The 22,141-nt window shown below is 44.6% G+C and overlaps 2 protein-coding genes and 2 pseudogenes across 2 annotated transcripts; 3 read left to right on the forward strand and 1 right to left on the reverse strand.

Annotated features, from left to right (window-relative positions):
* Nucleotides 1–540: 540 nt before the first annotated feature.
* On the forward strand, nt 541–9,339 carry LOC123180449 (protease Do-like 2, chloroplastic). Its single transcript, XM_044592499.1, has 21 exons — nt 541–826; nt 925–1,050; nt 1,746–1,799; nt 2,059–2,132; nt 2,861–2,924; nt 3,501–3,545; nt 3,995–4,102; nt 4,299–4,376; nt 5,026–5,092; nt 5,268–5,326; nt 5,973–6,072; nt 6,401–6,480; nt 6,910–6,966; nt 7,122–7,225; nt 7,837–7,924; nt 8,017–8,102; nt 8,191–8,215; nt 8,311–8,382; nt 8,469–8,519; nt 8,606–8,666; nt 8,748–9,339. Exons 1-21 carry the CDS (start codon nt 665–667, stop codon nt 8,990–8,992), a joined length of 1,806 nt encoding a protein of 601 aa, XP_044448434.1. The 5' UTR covers nt 541–664; the 3' UTR covers nt 8,993–9,339.
* Nucleotides 9,340–10,743: 1,404 nt separating this feature from the next.
* On the forward strand, nt 10,744–13,215 carry LOC123180451 (pentatricopeptide repeat-containing protein At3g05340). The gene has a single exon (XM_044592500.1). It carries the CDS (start codon nt 10,921–10,923, stop codon nt 12,571–12,573), a length of 1,653 nt encoding a protein of 550 aa, XP_044448435.1. The 5' UTR covers nt 10,744–10,920; the 3' UTR covers nt 12,574–13,215.
* A 2,305-nt stretch (nt 13,216–15,520) lies between these two features.
* Nucleotides 15,521–18,342, reverse strand: LOC123165774 (cysteine-rich receptor-like protein kinase 6; annotated as a pseudogene).
* Nucleotides 18,343–19,361: 1,019 nt separating this feature from the next.
* LOC123183797 (uncharacterized) lies at nt 19,362–19,503 on the forward strand (annotated as a pseudogene).
* The last annotated feature ends 2,638 nt before the right edge of the window (nt 19,504–22,141 follow it).

A 22,141-nucleotide genomic window follows, 5' to 3' on the forward strand; every position in this document is an offset into this window, starting at 1 on the left:
ATTAAAGTAAACATCCATGTATTTGAAAAAAAAATGTGCATGTGTTTACCTAAAGATGTTCTTATGTGTGAAAATAAATGTTCATATATCTCAAAGGATGTTTGTAGCGTTGAAAAACTGTTCATTTGTTCCAGAATAAGTGTTTCTGTATCTCAGAATAGATACTCATGTACATCAGAACAAAATAAAAATCAAAAGGGAAACATACGAATGGAAAAAAATGGTGAAGGGAAATTGTGCATTTATCTCTGAAAAAATCATTTATGTATGACCTGAAAAAATTTAAAAAAACTTGTAAAGGGGAAAAGTTGTTTGTATCTATCAGAAAATTAAAAGTGAACAAATGAGGATTTTATTTTGAAGAAAACAAAACATAAAAAAGGAAAAACAAAGAATGAGAGAGAGAGAGAAAAGAAAAAAGATATAGAAATGAAGTAGAGGAAGGGCTAAATGGGCCGACCAACGTGGTGGTACGCGGTACTTCTGGGCCTCCTTACGAAATCCCTTATCTCACGCGGGGCGCACGTGCTCCCCCCTGCTTGCTCCACTCTCTCTCAGCTCTGCTGAAGAGAGGATAAGGAGCTGAGCTCCCTCGTCGCGGCGAGAGGGAAACCCAAATCAATCAAACCGCGCCCTCGAAGCACGCGCAGCAGCAGCAGAAGCAATGGCGGCCCTCGCCGCCCTCTTCGCCTCCCCGTCCCTCCCCTTCCCCTCCACCTCCGCCTCCTCCTCCTCACCGTCATGCTCCTGCCGCTTCCGCCCCGCCGTCGCCTGCGCGCCGCGCCACCCGCCCGCCTCACGCCGCGTCACGCGCCGCTTCGACGAGGTGCGCTTCTTCCGTTCGTTCACCGCCCGTGTCCCCGAGAAACGGGTCGAGGGGCCGCTTGTCTGACGTGCTGGGAACTCGTTTGGAGTGGTTCGCAGGTGGAGGGGGCGTCGAAGAAGCGGCGGGGCGGCGGCATTGGCGGCGGCGGCGGCGGCGGAGGGGGCTCTCTGGCCTCGTCAACGCGCAAGGATAAGGGGCTTTCCATCGACTTCAAGGAGTCGCAGGTGCGAAGCGCAATGAAATGCCATGTCTTTGGTTGTGCACATTGTACAGTGCTAAGAGTTTAAAGTAGAACTACTAGATTTCAATTTAGGATGGACATTCCAATTGGCTCCAAGTAGGCCTTTTTTTTTGGTTGGGAGCTACTCCCTCTGTCCCATAATATAAGATCGTTTTGCAAGCTGTTTAGCTTGCAAAACGATCTTATATTATGGGACAGAGGGAGTAGTATCGAATTGCTTCCTGGTTCTGTAAGCAGGGTAGGGTAGTGTTTTGCTGTTTGGATTGGGTGTGTGCTTCGTGCTGCAATTCAGTACTCTCCATTGTCGTATGTATCTGTTTTCGGGATATGCAAGTTGAACATTGCAGTCTTAATTGCCGCATTCACCATTTGATAGAGCCACATTTCCTTTTGTTTGCCATGTAAGTTCACCTTTGCAGCAATTACTAATGCCTACACTTTTGTCTAGAATCTCTCAATTCTCCTTCGGCGTCTCTGAGATCCTTAATGTGTGTTCTTACTGCCCTGTGATCTATTTCTGTGGACGTATTAGCTATGGTGACCAATCACACGAATATCCCCAATTCTTATATCCACAAATGTTCTGTTTTTTGCTGCAAACTCTTTTGTTGCACTCAATGTTGTGATCGATGACATCATAAGTTGCATGGATTTTCTGCTAACTATGTGCTGTGCTAGGTTGCTGATTTCGAGGATCTTGAAGAGGACAAATTCCTTAATGCTGTTGTTAAGGTGGGTCTCAAGAATATGTCCTGGCTGTCAATGATGCTAGACAATGCTAGTTTAGTGCGAGAACTTGATATGTGTGATAGATGCTGCTTATGGTATTATAAATGTACTGTGTGTATAAGTAATTAAGTATGTCTGTCAAGCATAGTGCTCTAGCCTGATCAAAGTCAAAAAGGTCATGTTACCTTGATTTTGTGTTGTAGTCTGTGCTTTATTTTTATTAACCATGTCTGTCAGGCTTAACTATTTGATCTCTTGTTAGGTCTACTGTACTCATATTAGACCTGATTATGGGCTTCCTTGGCAGAAGCAAAGGCAACATTCAAGCACTGGGAGGCAAGTATTGGCCTCATACTTATATATGATTAGTTGATTACATTGTTTAGGACTGCGCTACAAATTTGACGTCAGTTTTTTTACCATGGCAAATTGAACGATTTTCATGGCAAAGTATGTTCTCCGAGGATGTCAAATTTAGTTGGCGAGCACGGCAAATCCGCCTCAATTCATTTATTTTGTTAGAAAATTGCCGTGCTTGCAAACTAAATTTGCCATCACCGCATCAACATAAACTGCCATGAAAACGTTAGATTTGCCATGCCTAAAAATCTGACGTCAGATTTTTAGTGTTTCTGATTGTTTATTGTAGTTCTTTTCATTTACCTTTTTATATTTGGCACTGACTATTGACATCCCTCGTCCTGTGTGTTTAGTGAGTGGATGGGAAAGGGTACGGGCTTTAAGCATTTGGATTCAATATGCTGCAGTTAGGGATAGTATTAATTTAATGATGTTAGATGGGTGATGTAGTGTTCCTTTTTGGTGTTATGTTTCACAAACTGACTGGACAACTTCACAAGTAAATTGTAAACATATCTGGTTGTTGTTTCATTCTGAAAGGGTGCATATTTTTTGAAGTCTTGAACAAGCAAGTCTCACTTTTATACCTTAACCTTTATCTGCATATCTGGATGCAGTCACTCATTTCAATTATAATTTCAGTGGTGATCCTCGTGTCTTGAATTTAGAATTTCTGCTTATCTTAATACACATTTCTTTTGCAGTGCCTTTATGATTGGTGATAACAAACTATTGACAAATGCACATTGCGTTGAACATGACACCCAGGTGCTTACTTAATTAGACATACCTATGAATTTCTTCTTTTTATTTTATAGCAGAGTCTTGGATCCACATTTTTGTATATACCTTCTTTTGAATAAGCATTGCTTCCTAACATTCTTCTTAGGCAGAACAATCAATTATTTCACTGATTTTAGTTTGAATGACCTGTAAGTTGTCCCGAAACCTGGCTAAAAAATCTTGTATTCTTATTTAGCTGGGTGTACTATCCACATGATCACATCATAGCATGGGATGTAAACAGAATGAAGCTAATTTCAGCTCCGAGGCGCTCCAATAATGCAAGAACTGCACCAACTTGGCTAAAATCTTGTCGTGGCTCTAAAACTGTGAAGTTTCAGTTCAACCATTAACATGTATTTTGACTCTAAATTGCTTTCTCTGAAAGTTTTGGGATTATTTAGTTTTGGAGTTTTGAATAAATAGTACCGTAGTACGGGTTAGAGTAGACTAATTCAAAAGTTCTGACAATAATTCAATATGTTGTACCATTTGCTTTTGGCGGCTAATGGTTTAGTTATGTCATTTACAATATTAAACTAAGTCTTCTTTTATATGCAGATTAAAGTAAAGCGAAGAGGAGATGACAAAAAGTACGTCGCCAAGGTACTCTCCCTGCGACTATGCTGCTTTATCGACATTTTATCCAAAAGTGTGCTCACATAATCTGGATTACCTGAACATCGACACATGCTTAGAGCGTTCTTATATAAGACACTCCCTCACCAATGAGTAAACCTCTTACTCCTGAATCCTGCTGTTACTGTTATGTTCTGTTGCGCATATCAAACCTGGCTTGCCAAGTTTTCTGATTGACCACATTCCTCTAGATTGGTAAGGTCTGAGTCTCCACAGTAGGCACATATGATTGCTTACAAATCTAAAGAGAAAATAATAAGTTCATCGGACGATGATTTGATTGTCTAACATTTGGAAAGGTTTGCTACTAGTTAATGTTAATAATATCTTTTGAAATACGATTTTTGGTTATTAGTTGCAACTTTAATTAACTTCTTCCAAAATCTGGTTTGGTTGTCTGATTAAGTAGTTTACAGGTCTTAGCTAGAGGCACAGAATGTGATCTTGCGATGCTCTCTGTAGAGAATGAAGAGTTCTGGCGAGGTACAGAACCACTTCAACTTGGTCGTTTGCCATGTCTTCAGGTAATTAACTATGTAATGTTCGAATGTACCATGTACTTACTGAAAACGTTACAGTAGCGTCAAATGAACCAGGCCTTCATTATTACTATTTGTAGCTACATTTGTAAAGATATGTACAATACTTGGTTGATATTGAGTGATATATCATTTTTCCATTTCTTTTGCCATCTGACATCTTTCTGATGCTTTATCTCAGGATTCAGTAACTGTTGTCGGGTATCCTCTTGGTGGAGACACTATATCTGTGACAAAAGGCGTTGTATCACGCATTGAGGTGCTATCTCTTGGCAAATTAAGTTTTCTTTACATTGCACTTTTTGAACGGACTCTTCCCCTAACAAGGAGAAATGTGATGGTGTTTCATGCATACAATAATTGTCCTATTTCTCAGCTATCCAAAAAGTCCTCGACTCCTTGTATGTTTGTATAGCACTATAGCTATTCGATAGCTAATACTCTCTTTTTCTCCAGCGCATGTTTCTAGGATGTGGAAAAAAATTAGACTGCTTTCTATGATAGTTATCAACATGTCTTTCTGGAATACTTGCTCACAAGCTTTTGTTGCTGTCAGAAAACAACCCTCATCTTCTAACATTAGCTAAATAGTTTTAACTAGTTTGGTAGGTAAGTAGTTATCAGTTACTCCGTCTGTCTCCGAATATTAGGCTTATAATTACAGTAGCTTCCTTTCAAAAGGTCAACTGTACTATTCTCTTGGTCTCATGACCTTGTTTGACCAAAATACGTATACGCCTTATGAAACAAACGAAGGGGGTGCAAAATAGAGGTCATTCTGTTCCATGCCACTCACCGAAGTTACAGTAAATTCAGTATTATTTCAGAGGTGTATATTGATATTCGCATTTAATATTGCTTTACTTACATAGTTGCACTTATACTATTTTACCTTTGGAATAGCCCAGGTCACACCATATGCGCACGGAACATCAGATCTTCTTGGGGTTCAAATTGATGCAGCAATAAACGCAGGTTTGCTTTTACCTTGAACTTGTGATTTGCTTTAGGAAGGGCTTTCCTCGGTATATATATATTGAAGTGGATATATAAAGCATCTCTTTCTCCTCCTCCTCCTTTTTCTTCTTCTTCTTCTTCCACAAATACTTGTCATAACTTAACTTATTTGGTATTGTTTGCTTTCTGGCAGGAAACAGTGGTGGACCGGCTTTTAATGAGCAAGGGGAATGCATTGGAGTAGCATTTCAGGTACTTTCACTGATTACTTGCTTACGTAGCTGATGTGTGGAACTGTGGATATAAGTGATGTACTCCCTCAGTTCTAAAATACTTGTCGTGGTTTTATTAGCCATGCAATATCCCTGTTGTATAAGGGTTTATCTGCATATTTACCACACCAGTATGTGTCAGTGTGAGTACATACGGTCTATGGCCTCATGGAAATACAAGTTTCATGTTTCGTCAGATGGTATCAGAGGCATAAGGTCTCAAGTTCAAGAGGTAGCCACCGTGCTATTAATAAAAATAGTTGCGGCCTCCATCTAGACATGAGGGGAAGTGTTTTGGTTTTGGGTTCAGAAAATTCCAGGTTATATGGCTTTGCTTTATCAACTCAGATCGGATTTACTTAATCATGGATTAGAATTGCATCATTTAACATTTTGTAAGCGATGACCACTTTGTTTTACTACTCAAATAAAAGACTATCTTTCCTAAAGTTTTTATTAGCAAACCTGAAAGATACACTCAAAGCCCTGTTAATGTGTAATTTTGATGAACATCAAATGGTTAAGTACATTTGGTATGAATGTACTTACCCAGATACGTGTCTGCACTGTTGAATGTTTATCTTCTTGTCTTTCTATTCCCTTTCTTCATGCTGTCTTTTGTTTAGGTGTTCAGGTCAGATGAAGCTGAAAATATTGGATATGTTATTCCAACTACAGTCGTATCCCATTTCTTGAATGACTATCGGAAAAATGGAAAATACACAGGTAACGTACATATATCTTTGGAAATCAAAACAAAAAAACTGTGCCTTAAGTACTTAATTATACATTGGCATATAACTTATTACAGTCTGTTCATTTGGTTGCTTGGTCGGGCTCCACTGTTAAACTTTAGCGTTGTATTAATTTTGGCATTTTTCTGAAGCCTTTTTAACCCCCTAAATATATTTACAAGTTTTTCGTAATGTGTACTCACCGAACATGCATTCATTAGTAAAACTGTGTGATGACTGATGAGATGCTTGTTTTCGGAGGGTGAAGTTGCTGTTGTATGTTCAAGTTGATGTCCTCAATGTGTTCAGACATTATGCAGGATTTCCTTGCCTGGGCGTCCTACTTCAGAAATTGGAAAACCCAGCACTGCGTGAAAGCTTGAAGGTGCCTTCAAGTGAGGTATGCTATCGATATGTGTTCAGCTTCAGCTTGTGGATATGGAGATTTATTAGAGATTTTCGAACAAACTCTCATACACACAAAGGCACATGTATTTCCATATGGTTTAGCCAGTAGTTTCTGGTGAGATCCATGTCATTGACGGCAGCACTTTGTATCGTGCCTACTGTCTAAATGCAGATGTACATCTGTATTAGCAGAGAGTAGTCAGTGAGTTGTGTAGGATTCTGTTATCTATGTCTGGTAGAGATTACACCACAATAACCCATTTTCCCTACATAATAAAATGCTACAGTTAAATAAAGAGATACCGATTTATATCCAACAAACGTATGTTCTGAAAACTACTCTCAGTTTTGTCCTTACCACTGAATAGTGCTCTATGTTTTTCATTATTCTCCTATAACATGCCATTTTAATTGGTTGAAGGGTGTTCTTGTCCGCCGGGTTGAGCCTACAGCTCCAGCAAGCAGTGTTCTGCGAAAGGTAAAGTGCATCTGCATCTCTTAGATGGAGTTCACAGATTTGCTACCTTTAGGTTTTCTTCCCGCAAATGAATCTTTCTGAATTAATAGTTACCAGAACGGTATTTGCTACATTTGCTTCCTTTTTAAGCTGATCAGGTGTTTGTTTTTCTCCAGGGAGATGTGATAACAAGTTTCGATGGTGTCTCGGTAGGATGTGAAGGAACAGTACCATTTCGGTCCACTGAGCGGATTGCTTTCCGCTACCTCACAAGTCAAAAGTAAGTGCTTTATCTTATTCCTCACAAGTATTATCATTTTCTTAATCATCTTGAAGTGATTTTCCTAACCTTATTAATTTATTTATGTTCTATTCTAGGGCAGAACATTTTTTGTCACCAGTTTCTAGTGGTCTGAAATTTCATAATGGCACAATACCACAAATCTATATTTTGACAGCCATAACCAGTGGGCATTGTTTCAACATGTGTACAGATGCATATAGATGTCACATTCTCTATCATTTGTATGGATGGGTAAAATGAAAATCATGCAATCACCCATTGACATGTATCTATTTCATGTTACCTTCTGAACCTTCATTAGTGATTCAGTAGTGCAAAATCATGGAGAACTAAGCAGTCTTTAATTATATGTGCACTGCTCTTCATTTGCCTAAAACCCTTGTGTGTAATGCCTACGAAGCTCCCTCTTGATCTGAATACCAAAGTTACAAGCCCTTTCCATCTGAGGCATTGCAATTTTGTTCCATTAATCTGTATGTGGATCATATAAATTTGACACTAGTGACATCCTTTAACATCTGAAGAAAATAAAATGTTCCAAAATGATAGCATGAACTGCACTAAACAATTGTTATTTTATTAATCAGGTATGCAGGTGATGTTGCCCAACTAGGTATCATTCGGGAAGGCAATGTCATGAAAGTGCAAACCATTTTGCATCCAAGAAAACATTTAGTAAGACACTATAACCCTTGATCTTTTCATGAGCTAAAAATAGAAATGTAAAAATTTCACCGATTTCACAATTTCCTTCATCCTCAAATTAGGTGCCATTCAATGTTGATGGGGGTCAACCTTCTTATCTGATAGTTGCCGGCCTTGTCTTCACGCCTTTAACAGAACCATTTATAGAGTAAGTAAACAACTATTTCCTCTTTCAATCCATGCTTGGTGTCAGAAAGGTTGTAGTTACTAACACGTAAATCTATGTACATTTGCAGGGAAGAGTGTGAAGATACTTTAGGGGTAAGATCATTCCACATGACCATCATGCGTGCAGCTTACCTTTTCGGAAGATCTGCAATCTCTTACTGTTGTTGATATCTTATCTTTGTGTACAGTTAAAACTGTTGGCAAAGGCACGATACTCTCTATCAACCTTCGAAGGGGAGCAAATCGTAATTGTATCTCAGGTATGTTGTATTTCGTGGTTGGATAAATTGGCTAGTCCTAGTGCTGCAAAGTGTTATCAGGTTCTTAAGTTATCAATGTTTTCCAGGTACTGGCGAACGATGTCAACATCGGGTATGAGCACATGGGCAATCAACAAGTAAACCTCTTGTCTCTTCCACTTCTAGCCATCTTCTTATGCATTTGCATTTAGCTAATGTTCCTTTTAACCAATAATTTTATCAGGTCATAAAACTAAATGGAACTATGATAAAGAACATCCACCACCTTGCTCATCTAGTGGACAGTAAGTACTGGCTGCCTCCTGTTGCATGACCTTCTAAAGCCATTTATTCATGCCAATCTTACCGTTAATTGAAATGTGTAGCCTGTCAAGACAAGTTCTTGACATTCGAATTCGAAGACGACTTCCTCGTTGTTTTGGATCGGGAAGAAGCTGCGGCCGCATCGTCAGATATCCAAAAGGAGCATGCCATCCCCTCTGTAAGGTCATTGGATTTATCTGAGCCCTACGTCGACACAAACCATGAGGTCCAAAACCAAGGCGAGGATTTCGGCGACAGTCCCGTGACAAACTTTGAACTGGGTGTTGATTGTCTGCTGTGGGCGTGAGAAGCTGCTATTGCTCCATCCTAGAAACCAAGAACGCCCCAGAGTAACCAAGCATGGGGGGTTTCAGTCGAAAAATGGTAATAACGCCGGTGGGTTTTTCCATCCACCCGGTGGCAAATACACTTGATAGCGGCAAAAGTCGAGCCATGTTGTATTTTGTTGTATCTCAATGCTGGAAGGTTAGCTTAGGTGTAATTTAGAGCATGTTGTATGTTAAAATCACAGAATGTTCCATTCATCAACATTTTTCGGGGGATTGTGGCCCTTGGCCGCCCTATGTACGACTAGGTGACAAACGATTCTTTAAATTCTCAGAAGTGCAATAAATCAGAAATTTTGTTGGATTATTTTCTTTGCTATGATCAAGGTTCAAAAATCGAATACTGTGCTCATATCGGTGTGGTCTTAAAAGAGCGATACGACCCACATTGTAGCCGATTGGCCGATGCAAACTATGTCGCAAACCAAAACGTTTGACAAAAAATACAACATTTTTGTTGTACAAGATGTACCAAAATACTGAAATCCAATGGTCTATTTGAACTACCGACATAAATTCAGGAAAATATGATTCATTTACCCTCCTTTATGTGACATTTGTATTTTAAGCCACACCTAAACTGAAGGCAGTATTTGAACCACTGCTGTAAATTAATGAACATGTGGTTATTTTGCTCTCATTCACTGTATGTTTGCTTTTTAAGCCATACTTAGGGCATCTCCAATCTGTGCCGCAAAACATTCGGATTTTTTTTCGCCATCCAATGCGGCGCCGCATACGTCCGCTGATGTGTCCGTGTGTTCAAAATCCCACAAACCGAATGCAAAGTTGGGGAAGATTTGCGGGAGTCCGGAGCTCCTCCACGTAGGACTCCAACAATCCCGGTCCACCCAAAATCCCCACTTGGAGCCCGCACATTTGGTCATATCCGCATTGTTTCCGCACCAAGCCCGTGCATTGCCACCCTCTCTAGCTGATCGTTGTCACTCTCCACCCTGTTCCCGCCCTTTTCGTCGTCCGCCGCCACATGGATCCGCTCGTAGCATTGCTGGAGCCGGAGAAGGAGGATCCAAAGGTGGTGGCCGCCCGAAATATCAACTTGGCGACCCGCGACATGCACCGCTGTGTCGAAAGGATCTATGAGAAAGCGGCTTTGGCCATTTTCGCAAAAAGGGATGATCGTTAAGTTAGAAAGCTCATTGGTAAATGTGAGTATTCGTCTGCTCATGTGGTCTGCATGATTTTAACTTTTTTTTGCGAGAATACATGATTTAATTTTGACTATTAATTTGATGAAAAATATATTTGTTATATGTCATAAAAATCATATCATTCAAAACTTTGTCCAAATACAAATACCATGATATAATTCTTATGAAAGACAACACACATTTAGTATATTAAATTAATGGTCAAACTTGAGTTTTCCAACACACAAATTTTAAACTTAATTTGGAATCGAGAGAAAATAGTAAATAGTAAAATCCTATGTTTTACCCAAAAAATGTAAAATCCTATTTATTTCACCATACAGAATATCGATGAAAAATAATACTCCCTCAGTCCCACAATATAGATTGTTTTTTCAAGCTAGTACTTGAGCTAAATATGTTTTACAGTATCGTATATGGTACAGTAGTAACAATATTATTGTTATTCGGAAATTAATAATCTTCCCCGCAAAAAAAAAATATTATTGTTATTATAAAAGCTGAGCATGTACATGACCCTCAAGAAAATGGCTGTCCCCGCACTCCTCAACTACGCTTACCTCAGCGGCCTCCTCGCCCGCTGCGGCCGCGCCGCCGACCACCGCCTGGGCGCCGCCCTCCACGCCACCGTCGTCAAGAACCCCGCCCACTTCCTCCTATGCCCGCTCCACCCCTCCCTCCGCCACGTCCTCGTCGCCTGGAACGCGCTCGTCTCCATGTACGCCAGGTGCGGCCGCCACGACGACGCCACCAGGGTGTTCGACGAAATGCGCGTCCGGGACTCTATCTCCTGGAACTCGCTCATCTCCTCCGCCGCCGCCTCGTCATCCGGCGCCGACGACGCGCTCCTACAGTTCAGGCGGATGCTGCGCTCGGGCCTCTCGTGCGACCACGCCACCTTCACCACAGTCCTGTCTGTGAGCGCGCGTGCAGTGTCCCTCCCCGCGTGTGCCATGGTGCACGGGCTGGTCGTCTCGCGTGGGTTTGAGGGCGAGGTGTCCATCGGGAACGCGCTAGTGACCGCCTACTTCGAGTGTGGATCTCCGGACTCGGCCAAGAGGGCGTTCCAGGGAATGACAGGGAGGAACGTCATCACATGGACGGCGATGATCTCTGGGATGGCTCGAGCAGAGCTCTACGAGGACAGCATCCTGTTGTTTCGACAGATGAGGCGCACTGTGGACGCCAACAATGCGACATACTCGAGCTCCCTGTTAGCCTGCGCTGGATCTCTGGCAGCCAAGGAAGGCAAGCAGATTCATGCCCTTATTGTGAAGGCTGGACTTGCGACCGACCTCCATGTAGAGAGTGGGCTCATGGATGTTTACTCTAAATGCGGCTTAATGGAGGATGCTCTGAGTGTGTTTCGCGCATGTCGGCAGCCTGACGAAGTTTTCTTGACAGTCATTCTGGTCGGATTTGCTCAAAATGGACTGGAAGAGAAGGCGTTCGAATTGTTCGCTGAGATGGCGGGTGAAGAAATCTGCATTGATACAAACATGGTTTCTGCAGTTCTGGGGGCATTCGGTGCCTCCGCGCCAATTGCTCTTGGGAAGCAAATCCATGCACTGGTCATCAAGAAGTGCTTTGGAAGGAACATATATGTCTGCAATGGTCTGATCAATATGTATTCAAAGTGCGGTGAGCTGCAAGAGTCTGTCCAAGTGTTCGATGAGACGCCCAGCAAGAACTCAATCTCATGGAACTCGATCATTGCAGCCTTTGCGCGGCATGGTCAAGGTTCTGAAGTCTTTCAACTGTTTGAATCCATGAAAGCCAGCGGTGCCAATCCCACAGATGTCACCTTCTTATCACTACTACATGGCTGTAGCCATGTTGGATCAGCAAAGAAGGGGCTGGAGATCTTGAATTCCATGTCATCGCAGTACGGAGTGCTCCCAAGGGTAGAACATTATGCATGTGTGGTCGACATGCTTGGCCGAGCTGGTCAGTTAGACGACGCAAAGTCATTCATCGAGGACGGACCTTTCAAGGACAGTGCTATCCTTTGGCAGGCCTTAATGGGAGCTTGTAGCTTCCATCAGAACTTGGAGATCGGGAAATACGCGGCTGAGAAGTTGCTCCTTGTGGACCCTGAGTCCCCTGCTTCTTACGTCTTGCTATCAAACATCTACTCAGCGGAAGGCCGATGGGATGATCGGGCCAAGGTTATGAAGAAGATGAGGGAGATGGGTCTGAGGAAGGATACCGGCAAGAGCTGGATCGAGCTCGAGAAGGAGGTCCATTCTTTCGTCGTCGGGTCACTCACGTCTCGTCCTGACTCTGCTCCTGTTGACGATGTGCTGCTGCAGCTGTCTGCAGTTGCCGGTGATCACCAGGATGATGTGATGGAAGGCAATGCTCTGTGAATGGGCCGTCTGGTGTGTGCATACTTGATTCTGATGCACACAACATAGCGAAGGCTACTTACTCCATGATCATGGCCTTCATGGTGAGCGGAACCCCGGCAGGACCATGGTTGGTCTTCAATCACACTGTTATGATGACATGGGCATGGACACGTATGCTTCATGGCGAGTGGCGCCCAAGTGTGGATCACACTGTTATGATGACATGGGCATGGGCATGGACATGTATGCTTCATGGCGAGTGGCGCCCAAGTGTGGATCAAGGGGAAGGCCATGTCCCAGATGAGCTGTGTGGTTTGGCCGGTGGCTCCTGGAGATCACGGCAGATGCTGGTGGATTGGTAGCGCCTGGAGGAGGAGGAAGCAGAGGTTTGAGCAGCGGCACTCGGCTTGACAACGCCATCAAAGAAGATCACTAGCTATGTGCTCAGTTCATCATTATATACTATACTCTCTCTGTAACTTAATGTAAGACGTTTTTTTGACACTGTCATAGACTCTAAAAACGTCTTGTAAAAGGTTACAGCGGTAGTAGGGTCTATTTTGGATCACATGATACGAAAACACTGAAACGGAAAAAAACATGCGGCTGTGTTTGATGGCAAAGTACTGCAAAAACCAGGGTATTGAAAACTGCAGTATTTTAACCCATTGGTGCAAGATACCACAGTTTTGACATATCAAACTATTTTAGAGTATTGATAATACAGCGACCCGTTTGGCTAGTGCCGATGTAGCGATGTAAAATGAGTTTTAGCTAGCTCGACGTTGCGTGCAACTGATCGGCCATGCATATTTACCATCCGCATGCACAAACTGAATGGCACTGCACGGCCATAGGCATGGCTTGTAGCTTCTCGTGGAGGACGCTCAGCAACACGAAGTAGCCGACTCATCACCGTCTGGGTCGTGGTGGAGGTAACACGTCACGCTCTGCATATGGCGTTGCTGGTCAGAAGCTGCACAAGTGCGCGTGGACTGGAACGGCCTGACCTTCATCCACATCACGGTCGAGGGGAACAAGAACAAGGAGCTTAAGTGAACTGTAAACGAGCAGCCAAGATGGTGTTCGTCGTGTCCACAGCTAGCTCCAAGCATTCTGTGCCACTGACTCCTCGTGTATCGTCGTCCCGCCGCGCCCAGGTGCTTCTCTGCAGCCTCTTCACCATGAGAACGTTCCATGGCCTCGGGGTGCCAAGGGTCGGCATTCGTCGTTGTGTGAGGGTCGCTCCGCGGCGTGGCATCCACCGCATGGTCTACGGCAAGGTACGTAGCTCGTGGCTAGCTACCACTGCACGCGGAAGCGAACTTATGCTAAATCATGTTAGGTGAACTAGATTAGAAGACGTGCGCCCAGCTTCCTGGATGACAACACAGGGGCGGGAGGGGGGCAACGGGCGACCTGCGCAGAGAGGCGGGAGGATGAGGAACAGTGTATCCACTATTGTTCTTTAATTTGCTGTCTCTTGGTTTGTCCATGGCCGCCGGAGTAGAAGATCTTCAGAGACGACGGGGCGGTGATGGGTTCTTTTTATTAGACAGAGAAAATACTCTGGTTTTGGGAATACCACAGTATTAATACTGCAGTTTTTATGGGTAGCCAAACACCTTACAGCGAATTAAACTATGGTATTTAGAAAAGCTGTAGTATCATCAGGGTACTTTGAAAATACTTTGCTACCAAAGGGGCTGTAATGCTGAATTTGGTTCAAAGTGATGATTCTAAAACTTAAACTGAACAAAGGCGTGGGATGACACGTTGGTGAAAGGAAAATTGATCTGCCTTGCAGTTTTTGGCTTTCTATTCTAGCCCGTGGGCATCATTCTCTATGTACACCCAGCTTGAGTTCGAGAATACATTGATCATCGTGCTAGCAATTTGACCCATGTTAAAGACACCATGCTTAGTAACCATCCTAGTCAAATTTGAACAAAGGTTGGTTTCTCCTATGAGATGCTGCTTCAGTGTTGACCATCAGTGAGGTATTTTTTTCGAGAGTACGCAAATTGCGTACCTTAGCTTTATAGAAGGCAGAGGGTTAATTACAAGAAGTACAATGGGTGGCTAATCCCACAGCAGGAAGCATACCCAAACTCCACTCCACACACTAAATCTACTACTCGGCTAGATGTTGGACTCCTCTACCCCTAGCCACTATCCATAATCTCAACTCATGAGCGATCATGTCCGCGGCTCCCCATTCATTGGCATTGTTGGTGCGCGAACCATTTCTTTGCTTCCAAAGGTTCCAGCATATCAGGATGACAAGCGTGTCGTAGCCTTTGCGGTGCAGTTTAGAGATGTGCTTCCTTGATTCTGACCACCACGTCTCCAATCGATCTTGCACCGTTGGTAGAATTGAGGCTCATTCCAATGATCAGTTCCCAGAGCCGGATGAATTGCACCAGGCCGTCCGTGTTCATTTCCCCAACAATGTCTGAAGTCCAAGCATGAAAGTGCAGAGCATCCATAACCGTTCTCCTATTCACCACCTAGGTCTTGATCATGGCCCATACCATCGGTGCTATCTCAGCGACAGAACTTCCATTGATCCATCTGTCCTTCCAGAACAACACTGGTCTCCCATTACCTAGCTCCCATTTGACCAAGCTGTTAAACGCCAAGGCCACCTGTTTGTCTGTCGTAAGGCTCAACCCTTGCCACCAGTGAGGTATGATTACAAAGGGTCCTATCTAAGTTTTAGGGGTCTTTATTCTCAATCTTTGCTCATGAGCACTTCGTCAAGCGTCTTAGTATTGTCTTAAATCCAAGCTACCAACGACAACGTTAAATCTGTTTCGCCACCCGCACAAAACTGGGTTTGCTCTGCACCATAGAAAACCACCAAGATCCATATGAAAACCTTGTCTATATTGCAAGTGAAATTTTACAAGAACGAAAGCTAATCTTAGAAGATAGCCAAAATGGAAAGGCTGCTAAATTAACTATTGATACATGTATTTGTATGAGCCAAATATCGCAGCTAATAATACCACTGACATTTTCTCCAGCAGCAATACCATAATCTCACTTCACAGCAAAACTGATACTGAAGATAACCTTGGAGGCACATAAGACTTTTCATCATAGCCATGAAACATAAGCACCAGGTACATCAAACTCATCTCTAAAAGATACGTAGTAAAGTAACACTAGTACAAACTGGTTCAGCAACTGCTTCAAGGCTCATCTTGGCTCTAGTTTTGTGACGGTCATTCCATTTGAAGACGCCAATTCTGAATTATCACTGCATCCACTCAATCTGTCACAGAAGGCTGGCATGGAAACAGAAGGGAGACGAGCACTCTGGTTGCTAAGCATGACATTCACCGACGACATTGTCGGCCTATCTTCAGGTCTGTTCTGCACACACAGCAGTCCGATTTGGATGCACTTCAGCACCTGGTCAACGTGAGAGGGATGGCCGCTAAGGGATGGATCGATCAACTCGATGACATTTCCCTTGGTCCAGTGCTCCCATACCTGCACCAGATTGGTAAATTGTTCGGTTATAATGATAGGATTCAGCAGCGCGCAGAGAGTTAACTAGCATTGGTTCTTAAGTACTTACAAGATTGACGAGATAAACATATTTCTCGGAGTTGCAGGAGCCATTGTTTCTTCTTCCTGTGACGATCTCCAAAACCAAAACACCGAAGCTGAACGCGTCCGACTTTGCTGAGTATTGACCATGCATGGCATATTCAGGCGACATGTATCCACTGCAAAAAGAACATAACTGTTACTATAGGTTCTACTTCGATGCCTAACAATCAAATGCTGACTGTGCTTACTATGTCCCCGCAATACGTCTAGTGACATCTTCTGATTGATCCCCTCCAAATATCTTTGCTAAGCCAAAGTCAGAAATCTTAGGGTTATAATCAAAGTCCAACAAAACGTTGCTTGCTTTCAGGTCCCGGTGAACTAACTTCAATTGAGAATCTTCGTGGAGATATTGTAATCCCCTAGCAACTCCACTGATAATCTTGAATCTCCTTCCCCAGTCTAGGTCTTTGCGTTTCTCAGAATCTGTCATTCAGAAATAAGTATCAGCATTGCAGATTGCAGTGAAAGTTTGATGGCACTTGCACTACTACTATTAAAGCTCGGAGTGAAAAAGGTTGTACCAAAAAGAATGGTATCAAGGCTTCTGTTGGGCATAAATTCATACACAAGTATTTTCTCTTGTTCTTCCAAACAAACACCAATGAGGCTCACAAGATTCCTGTGGCGAAGCTTAGCAACCAGGACTAGTTCACTTTTCAGTTCCCCTATTCCTTGTCTGGAACTCTTACATAGCCTTTTTATTGCTATTTGTTTACCGTCAGGTAGGACTCCCTATGCAAAGAAAATACATTCATCATTGGTAAATATATAAAGTTGATAAATTCTACGTATGGCATGGTTTGTACCTTATGAACCATCCCAAAACCTCCTTTACCAAGCATAGTTCCTTCACCAAAGTCATTTGTAGCTACTCTTAGTGTTGACAGATCAAGAAGAAGTGAATCAATGCTTTGAATATCATCCAGCAGATCACTGTATCTGAAGTCAGTCTTGGATATCCGAAAAGTCCTGTCTCGGCGGCACGTCCGAGATAGAAAGAACAACACAATTGCAAGGGTTATCAAAACTGCAGCAACCCCACCAACAATTGAACCAATGACCTTTGTTTTCTTCCTCTGCTTATCTGGCAGCTCGGATGCTGCAAGCCTGAGGAGGAGTGTGCCTCCTCCAATCCCGCTGTACTGTTCTTGGAGATTAATCAGGTCCCCATGCCAAACAAAGCACCCAGTGTAATTGTAAGTGTAAGCTGTGCAAGAGCAACTATTCAGACAAACCACCTCACATTCCTGAGAGCTTGTAGACACTGCACCCTGAGCGTTATCAGGTAGGCGCACATCTTCCATGATATGGAACTTGTCAGACGGAGCCCGTGCAGAAGTCGAGTTGGTCTGGCACTGCAATGGTGTGTTCCTCTTGCACCCACCACTGTAATCCTGGAGATCCCAGTCAGTCTGAACCTTCTGGCTGAACCCCTTGACACAGTTGCAGTACGGCAGGGCATCAAGGCTGCAGCAGCCGTATGCCCCACAGAGAGCATACACCTCACACTGAGTCCGTGGCTGGGCCCAGAACAAGACCCACTGCTGTCTGGAATCCAACCATGACAGCTGCTTGATCTGTCCGGTCACGTCAATGATGAACCGCGAGACTAATAATGAATCATTCTTTATCGAGTAGTAGAAGTAGCTTTGTGTGGCGTCGTTGACGAATTGGAAGTCGTAAATGTAATCGCCTGTCATCTCTGGCATAAGGCTGAATCTATTGCCTTCCCAGTCCCAGGGGCCACTGGTCCAGTAGTTTACAGATTCATTCCACCGAATGAAGTACTGTGTGCTGCCATTGGGGTCAAGCTCCAGAGAGAACAACCCAGGAGATGGGTCTACGCTGTTCTTCCAAGGAACAAGCTTCTGGCTCAGACCCGTGGTTTTGTTCAGCCCGAGCTTGGACCCTGGAAGAAGGGTGTTTGTGGGATGCTCTATGCTTTGCCAATAAACCATGGATGAATTGGATGCATCGGTTAGTTCGAGGCTACCGCTGTCCCTGATGATGGCCATGGTGGAGTTGGAGGCTATACTTAAATTTGTCGACCATAGCTGCCGGTTCGTGGCTATATCACGGAGGACAAGGTTGCCGTCGCGGGCGATTTCCAAGGAGGCGGTGGTCGGGTCAGACACCACCACGTCGGTGGTTGCCGTCCACACGGTGGTCACCAGCGGTACAGTGCTATACCATATGGCTATGTAGTAGCGGAAAGTGGTGGTGTTACCATGTGGTGGGTGTTAGAAAGTATTGTACACGTATAGTTATATAAGCCGTATATACATCTGGTAGGATCTGGTGTTGCGTGAGTTGATTGTAATCAGGTGGTTAGGTAGTTAGGATTTATCCTCATCTTGTATAACTTTTCTTGAGGATCAATCCAGCTCTACCGAACCACCAAACCCTATAATCTGTCGATGCCTATATAACACGCAGCGCGTCCCTGCCAGAGGCATACGCTTCAACCTATTCTTTCATGGTATTCAGAGCCTACTTTCTCTCCAACATCCAACCCTAAACATGGCTAGCTCCAGCGCCGCCGCCGCCACCGCTTTCCCTCTCATTCCCATCGCTGACAAGCTTCACCGGGGCAATTACCTGGTGTGGCGCGCACAAGCCCTAGCCACCGTCCGAGGAGCGCAGCTGATCGACCACCTCAACCCCGATCATCCGTTCCCAGAACCCAAGCTTGCTGGCAAGGATGGCAAGCCAACCGATGTGCCCAACCCGGCGCATCTCATCGCACTGGCGCAAGACTCTCAGGTGCTGAGCTTCATCGAGCAAGCTTGCTGACAAGGATGGCAAGCCAACCGATGTGCCCAACCCGGCGCATCTCATCGCACTGGCGCAAGACTCTCAGGTGCTGAGCTTCATCGAGCAAGCTTGCTGACAAGGATGGCAAGCCAACCGATGTGCCCAACCCGGCGCATCTCATCGCACTGGCACAAGACTCTCAGGTGCTGAGCTTCATCTTCAACTCGACGATGATCCAGGTTGCCCACTGCAGCAAGGCCGCGGCGGCATGGACCGCCATCAGGGAGATGTTTCTCTCCCAGACGCAGGCCAACATCGTCAACACGCGGATCGCCCTCTCCAACACCAAAAAGGGCACCACGACCATCGCCGACTACATCGGGCGCATGAAGGCGCTGGGCGACGAGATGGCTTCTGCAGGAAAGCCGCTCGACGATGATGACATAGTCTCCTACATCCTTGTTGGACTAGACTACGACTACATCTCGTTTGTCTCTTCCATCTGTGCTGCGAGGACCGAACCGATCAAGGTAGCAGAACTCTACTCTCAGTTGATTGGTTTTGAGAAACGCCTTGCTATGTTCGAAGGTGGCAATCACTCCTCCCAGTCCTCGGCCAACGCCGTCTCCCGTGGCCGTGGTTTCGGCCGAGGTGGAGGTGGTCGCGGCAATGGTGGTCGCGGCAACGAAGGTGGTGGACGCGGCAACAGAGGTCGTGGCAATGGAGGCGGTGGCCGCGGCAGCGGCAACGGCAACGGAGGAGCTGATGATCTTCCTAAAGTCACCTGCCAGATCTGCAAGAGGCAAAACCACACCGCCCTCGAATGCTATCGCCGCTTCGACATCCCCTTCACCAAGAATGACAAGAGCGCAGGGTCGGCCACCACTTCTTCCTATGGAGTGGACACAAATTGGTACCTTGATACAGGGGCTACCGATCACATCACCAGCGAGCTCGATGTAACGCCCACGATGCGGCTATATCTCCCACGTGTCGAGGCACGACTTAGAGGCATAACCGCATAGTGGTTTTGTCGCAAGAAGGGTCATCTTCACACAATCCCATGTAATGAACAAGAATGGGATAAAGAGTTGGCTTACAATCGCCACTTCACACAATACATAAATATAATTCATACATCATCCAAAATACATACATATAGACCGACTACGGTCAAAATCCAGATGAAAATAAGATAACCCCAAATGCTAGATCCCCGATCGTCCCAACTGGGCTCCACTACTGATCATCAGGAAAAGACACATAGTAACGACCACGTTCCTCGTCGAACTCCCACTTGAGATCGACCCCATCATCTGCACTGGCATCGTCGGCACCTGCAACTGTTTTGGTAGAATCTGTGAGTCACGGGGACTCAGCAATCTCACACCCGCGAGATCAAGACTATTTAAGCTTATAGGAAAAGGATGGTGTAATGAGGTGGAGCTGCAGCGGCAATAAGCATATATGGTGGCTAACATACGCAAAAGAGAGCGAGAAGAGAAGCAACGGAACGGTCGTCAACTAGCAATGACCAAGAAGTGATCCTGAACTCCTACTTACGTCAAACATAACCCAGACCGTGTTCACTTCCCGGACTCTGCCGAGAAGAGACCATCACGGCTACACACGCAGTTGATGTATTTTAATTGGGTCAAGTGACAAGGTCTCTACAACCGGACATTAACAAATTCCCATCTGCCTCATAACCGCGGGCACGGCTTTCAAAAGATAATACCCTGCAGGGGTGTCCCAACTTAGCCCATCATAAGCTCTCACGGTCAACGAAGGATAAACCTTCTCCCGGAAAGACCCGATCAGTCTCGGAATCCCGGTCTACAAGACATTTCTACAATGGTAAAACAAGACCAGCAAAGCCGCCCGAATGTGCCGACAAATCCCGATAGGAGCTGCACATATCTCGTTCTCAGGGCACACTGGATGAGCAGTCCGTACAACTAAAACCAATCCTCGAGTTTCCCCAAGGTGGCGCTGCAAAGGGCTCTAGTTTGGACCAGCACTCAGAGGAACACTGGCCCGGGGGTTTAAAATAAAGATGACCCTCGGGCTCTAGAAAACCCGGGGGAAAAAGGCTTAGGTGGCAAATGGTAAAACCAAGGTTGGGCCTTGCTGGAGGAGTTTTATTCAAGGCGAACTGTCAAGGGGGTCCCATAAATCACCCGACCGCATAAGGAACGCAAACTCAAGGAACATAATCCCGGTATGACAGAAACTAGGGCGGCAAGAGTGGAACAAAACAACAGGCATAAGGCCGAGCCTTCCACCCTTTACCAAATATATAGATGCATTAATTAAATAAGAGATATTGTGATATCCCAACATATCCATGTTCCAACATGGAACAAACTTCAACTTCACCTGCAACTAGCAACCCTATAAGAAGGGCTGAGCAAAAGCGGTAACTTAGCCAAACAACGGTTTGCTAGGAAAGGATGGTTAGGGGCTGACATGGCAAAATGGGAGACATGATATAGCAAGTGATAGGTAGCGCAGCATGGCAATAGAGCGAACAACTAGCATAGCAAAGATAGAAGTGATTTCGAGGGGTGGTCATCTTGCCTGCAAGGTTCTCAGAGTTGTCGAAAGCTTGATCCTCGTAAGCGTACTCAACAGGTTCCTCGTTCACGAACTCGTCTCCCGGCTCTACCCAAGACAAGAACACAAACAAACGGAACCACAATCAACCACGAGAAATGCACAAGCAACATGATGCAAAACATGTATGATATGCGAGAAATGATATGCGATGTATATGCGTGCTCCGGAAGGAAAATGATGAACAAGGCAGTAACTTGGCAAACCAAGCATGCCACTGGAAAGATGAGATGATTTCGGTCGAAATCGATATAAAGATCACCGGAAACGGATGGACGGTTTGCAAATGGCAAGCAAAACAAGAATGACACGAATCTGCGATTAACAGCATGATAGCAGTTAAAATGCAACAAGCAACAATGCTACAGCACTCCAACATAGCAACAAAGCATATGACAGTAATCTACAGGAGATGCTTGACAAAAGATGAAAACTGAGATATGGCTAGTTCACAACATATCAAGCTCAAACAAGCATGGCAAAAGTGCAAAAGATAACAGGTTCACAGACTTGGTGAAATTACTGGACATGGCAGAAAACAGCATCAGGTAGCAATGTTCAGAGCACGAAATCAACATGCTACAGGAAC

Source organism: Triticum aestivum, chromosome 1D, assembly GCF_018294505.1.
Source record: "Triticum aestivum cultivar Chinese Spring chromosome 1D, IWGSC CS RefSeq v2.1, whole genome shotgun sequence".
Taxonomy (NCBI): Eukaryota; Viridiplantae; Streptophyta; class Magnoliopsida; order Poales; family Poaceae; genus Triticum; species Triticum aestivum.